General features: G+C 27.8%; 1 protein-coding gene across 1 annotated transcript in view; it reads right to left on the reverse strand.

The window, feature by feature from the left end:
• Positions 1–3,039, reverse strand: part of LOC100162137 (maltase 2-like) — a 7,447-nt gene extending 4,408 nt beyond the window's left edge. Inside the window, exons 1-5 of the mRNA XM_029491081.1 lie at positions 2,980–3,039; positions 1,751–1,931; positions 990–1,195; positions 740–919; positions 517–666 (exon numbers count right to left, since the gene is read on the reverse strand). Coding sequence (XP_029346941.1) covers positions 517–666; positions 740–919; positions 990–1,170 — 511 coding nt within the window. The 5' untranslated portion in view covers positions 1,171–1,195; positions 1,751–1,931; positions 2,980–3,039. The remainder of the gene's footprint in view (positions 1–516; positions 667–739; positions 920–989; positions 1,196–1,750; positions 1,932–2,979) is intronic.
• Positions 3,040–5,266: the final 2,227 nt, after the last annotated feature.

Consider the following 5,266-nt stretch of genomic DNA (forward strand, 5'->3'; position numbering starts at 1 on the left):
TAAACTGCGTATTTGTTAGGAAATTTCATTTTTATTTTAGGTAAAGTGTGTAAACTGAAATCTGGACATTCGGAAGTACTTAAAAACTTGTCTTCATGATCCTCGAGTTGGCGACATAGGGTTGCAAATTCACCTTCGGTTTTCCGTTTTTTTAATATATCATGGACCCAAATTTTTCTTTTTCGTCCAGACTTTTGTTGTACATTCTTCGTACTTTCTTCTTCTTCGTCTAATAAAATTGCTACAATAGCCAAATCTGACGTTGAAAAATTTCGGAACATTTTACAATTTTTTAAACACTGCAGAACTGCACAGAACGACTACCTAGCTGCGTAAACCAATATTTAAGTACCTACTCGGCTACGCTAGTGGTTTGTAATGAGTGAGTGACTACATAATATTTTGACGGTAGATGACGGACGATGCCTGTTAAGTGTGAATAGTTGGACGATTTGTCGTGCCGTTACGTGCTGTGACGGTCCGTGCCGTGCCGTAACAGTGTGAATCGGGCTTTAATTGTAGAATTTCTTAAAACTTCATCTTGGTTTGATGCGTTACGCCACATGTAATAATCTGCGTATTTGTCTTCTCTTTTGATTGATTTCTTGAACCACTCGCATTTATAACTCGAATGGTTAGGTACAATGTCTGTTACTAATTTAAGATCTAAAAAAATATATTTCTACAGTAATTTATCACATAGAATATACTGTTATTCTGACTAATAAATAACAATTACTTCGTTTCTTCATTTCTAAAACTAGTTCATCGAAATCAGCCATTGTTCCAAACATAGGATCTATCTTATAATAGTCTTCAACATCATATCCCATATCATTCATAGGTGATTTGAAAAGTGGACCAATCCATAATGTCTCAATGCCAAGGTCAACGAAATGATCTAGTTTCTGAATAATACCTGAAAATTTTGAATAAAATAAATAATAATAACTATAAAATAATAAATCGAAATCATATTATATTAATACCTTTTAAATCACCAATACCATCATTGTCACTGTCTTTAAATGATCTTGGATACACTTGATATGTTATTGTGTTCGACCACCACTCATTTGTTGGTTTTGTAGCATGGAAATATACATTTCCGTTCACGGTGGCGTAGGTATATGCTATCACCACCAACAAGAAAACATCAAATGTCCTCATATTGTTTTAAAATATAATAAATTACCTAACACAATAAATATTCGATTATTATTGGTTAAAACAAAAAATATAGGTCTTTAGTACAGAAAAGTAGAAGTGAAAATGTGAAGAGATAAAATAAGTACCTATAGGTACTAACTATAAAATAAACATTAAATTAATTTATATACATTGATTAGTTTTATAGGTAGGTATCATTAACATTGCTATATAAATTAGTATTTATGTTGAAAATAATGGTTAATCGAACAAAAAGTTTTTACCTGTTCTACCTATTTAATAAAATGTATTTTAATAATTGTATAGATTGTATTTTATGCAAACTAATTTGTATTTAATTATTTATAACAATTTAATACTTCTTACTACAATATTTTGTCATTTATAGATTATAATATTTAAATATGTTTCCTTTAAATATCGAATTATGGAAAAAGAAATAATGATATTAAAATAAATTTGTTAAAAATTATGATTTTTATTTTTTGGAATAAGTCTTATATAATAGTTCAGTCGTACATTTTTTTTTTGTGTTTATCAAAATTACTTAAATATTATGCGTATTACAATTAAGACTTACAACAATTATTATAGGACAGTTCAATACAATAATGAATTAAAAAATGTAAATTGTTATGTAATATAATATGAAATGAATAAATGTTAATTTTTGTTTTTTTGATTAGAGCAACAGTTACTGTGAGGTGTATAACTGTATAACTGGTGAACTTTTGGTGTAATGTTCCAACAACTGTCTTAATCTGTAAAATATTATTATTTAATATAAACTTATTGCATATATGTTAGATTATAAAAAATACCAGTTAATACTAAATAATATATTTAAGAACTTAATGACATGGGTAATAAATTTTAATAAAAGAATAGACAAACAAGTGGCACATGATTATAGCGTGCGTTTATGTATTTTAGACACTTCGATTATTTATTATTATTTTATTATATAGGTACCATAAAATGGGCTTACTTTGATAATTAAAAGAGAATAAAACAGAAAAACTCTCAAAACTAAATCCTAGTTCTTAGTTGCACCGAGTTATATGCTCAATAATTTAACGTTTCAATTTTTAAATGTCTGATATTATCTTCAGAAATATCAATTTTTTTTTTTATGCTATCAAATTAACATAACTTCGTGGACAACTTACTTTGATACCAACCTAACCTATACTTCTTGATGTGATATTAAAGTAACCCAATTTTATGAAAAAAAAAAATAAATCATCATGCATCATCTCTTATAAATATAAATATAAGTGTATTAAGTAGACCCACGAAATCAAAGTAACTCCATTATACGATACCTAATATTTGTTAATGTAATATTTTATGGATTGTCTGATTATAGTTTATGGCAATTACTCAATCCTTAACACCGCAGACATGGCACTACGCCACGCGTAAACTTAATTTACTAATTAAATAAATTTAGGAGTTAAATATATCCTAGTTTATTTTAAACATATCGTTAATTATATGCTAGGATATTTTTAACCCCCCCCCCCCACGTGAAAAAAGTGTTTTTAGGGGGTGAATATATCCTACATTACATAAATACCTTTAAATCATCAATACCGCATCATTGGCACTGTCTGATATAATATGTAACATAAAATATAGTATATCTCCTTCCCCATAGTCTAAACTATCTCTGTACCAAATTTCATCACAATCGGATGAACGGTTTAGGAATTCATAAAGGACATTGGTGCAAACATTGTTTATCTTTTATAGCATACCTACTATATTATATAGATTAATGGACATCATAATATATTATATAAATACCTTTTAAATCACCAATACCATCATTGTTACTGTCTTTAAACGATCTTGGATACACTTGATATGTTATTGTGTTCGACCACCACTCAATATTTCGATTTTTAGCATAGAAATAAACATTTCCGTTTATCGTGGCCCATGTATGTGCTATCACCACAAACAAGAATACATTAAATGTCCCCATATTGTTTTAAAATAAAATAAATTACCTTATATTTGTAAAATACCTTATATGATAATTTACTAGGTTTAATTCAAATCTAACCGTATAAATGTTTACCCCAATGTCATAAATTGTTTTCTTAATCTTAATTGATAAAATAAATTTCTTTATAATTAATTGAGTAATTTTTAAAATTTTCTTATTCTAAATTCAAAGTTATTTTTCTATAAGTAAGCACCTAGTTCTTGAACCAATTGCAAAAAGAATGTCTGTATTTTTGAAGAATATATTGAGAGAAAACTTTGAAGTTTAAAAATACCAACCAAAGTAAGTTAACTAACTCCAATAGATAGGTGTCACAGTTTTTTATAAAGTTTTAATTAACTGCTGAAAAGTCTTCATTGGTTCATAAATTAGAATTTTATTAAATAACACATGCCAAACAAAACTATGTACAACAAACTTACTGATACCTAAAATGTATTTAATTTATATTTATTTTATGAAAGATAAATTCATAACAAATATCTTAAAAGTAAAAGAACACTGACTAAACTAATGAACGTGGAACCAATTTGTGTGCTCGCATTTTGAATATTAATTGTTGGTGTTTCGGGTGCAATATATTTATCTGATAACACGACTACAGATTGTGGTCGTAGTTTCACTGGATTACCAGTTGAAGGAACAGTTGATACAATACTTCTAAAAACAAAAATTACAATAAATTTAAAAAAAAGTGAGTAAGTGGGTGTCACTCTGCTGTACAGTAGGCGACAAGTGGTTAATTGTATGGATGACGTTAAATCTGAAATACAATGATAGTATAATATACTATCATTGCATACGTTAAACGATTACGGGCGGAGTCGGTTTGTCATCCTAGGATATTATTTTATATTGTACCTATTTATATTGTTTTTATTTATATGGTAGTCGGTAAGTTGAATTAATATTATTTCAAAATAGGATAATAATCATATCATTTTACAAGAACATGAAATGATAAATAAACATTTAGTGTAAATTTCAAGTACCTATGGTTATTATTTTATGAATAACAACACAATAAGAAAATGGTTGTTGGGAATATGTTAATTTACGGGTGAGAATATCCAATGTCTATTTTCATTTTCCATTTTGATAATAAATTACATTATCTAGTTTTTTGACCGAGTAAACATTTTTTGATCGACCTTAATTTAAATAAAACTAGTAATAAACGAAAATGTAGTAGGTATGCATATAAACAGCTTAACATGAGTCAAACTATTAAGAAAATTCTAATATAAACATTCAGTGAAAATTCAAGTATTTGAGGTACATAGGCGCAAATAGCGTTTGAGATTTGGGGGGGGGCAATAAAGCTAATAGGGCCTTACTTTGATAATATTGAATTTAAAACAAAATGTAGGAAATGTTTGGGAGGGCTATGGACATTTTTGGGTGAGCTTAGCCCCTAAAGCCCCTTCTATTTGCTCCTATGTTGATGCAATTTCATTAGTTATTTCAAAAACCAACATTGATTTCGTCGAAATCCAATTTTGCGTACAATTCCCGTTTTTCCGGTTTTTTTTTGGTTTTTTCTGCAGATTTTGGAAAACTCTCAAATGCACCCACTAGATTCACTTTCTTATTGAAAAAGATACTGAACTACTGAAGTATAAAACCGAAGCATTATTTCGCCTACTTATCATGTAAAAGACATAAAAAAAAGTACACATTTTAAATAAATGCATTCATCGCTCCGTTCAGAATTGAAAATGAAACTGTAAATTTATTGTAACGAGTCATTACTAATAGCAAAACACTTGTAAATGAGAAATTCTAATTACCCGGTATTATATGCAGAATTTTCACTTCCTAAGTATACGTAAAGTTCATCTTTAACATCATGTATAATATTGGACAATAAGACGGTTTCAGTTTCACTTCCAAAATTCATTATAACTATGTACGATTCACGTTCCAACAATGACCTGAAAATGAAACGATTAAGAATAATTAACGAAAAGATACAATGTGTAATATTAATTCAAAAAATAATTAACTAATTACAATTTGTATTACCTCTTTAAAATATATATTGATTTAGTAATATTATACGTTTGAAGATCACCATATTTT

This window comes from Acyrthosiphon pisum, chromosome A3, assembly GCF_005508785.2.
Source record: "Acyrthosiphon pisum isolate AL4f chromosome A3, pea_aphid_22Mar2018_4r6ur, whole genome shotgun sequence".
In the NCBI taxonomy this organism is placed as follows: Eukaryota; Metazoa; Arthropoda; class Insecta; order Hemiptera; family Aphididae; genus Acyrthosiphon; species Acyrthosiphon pisum.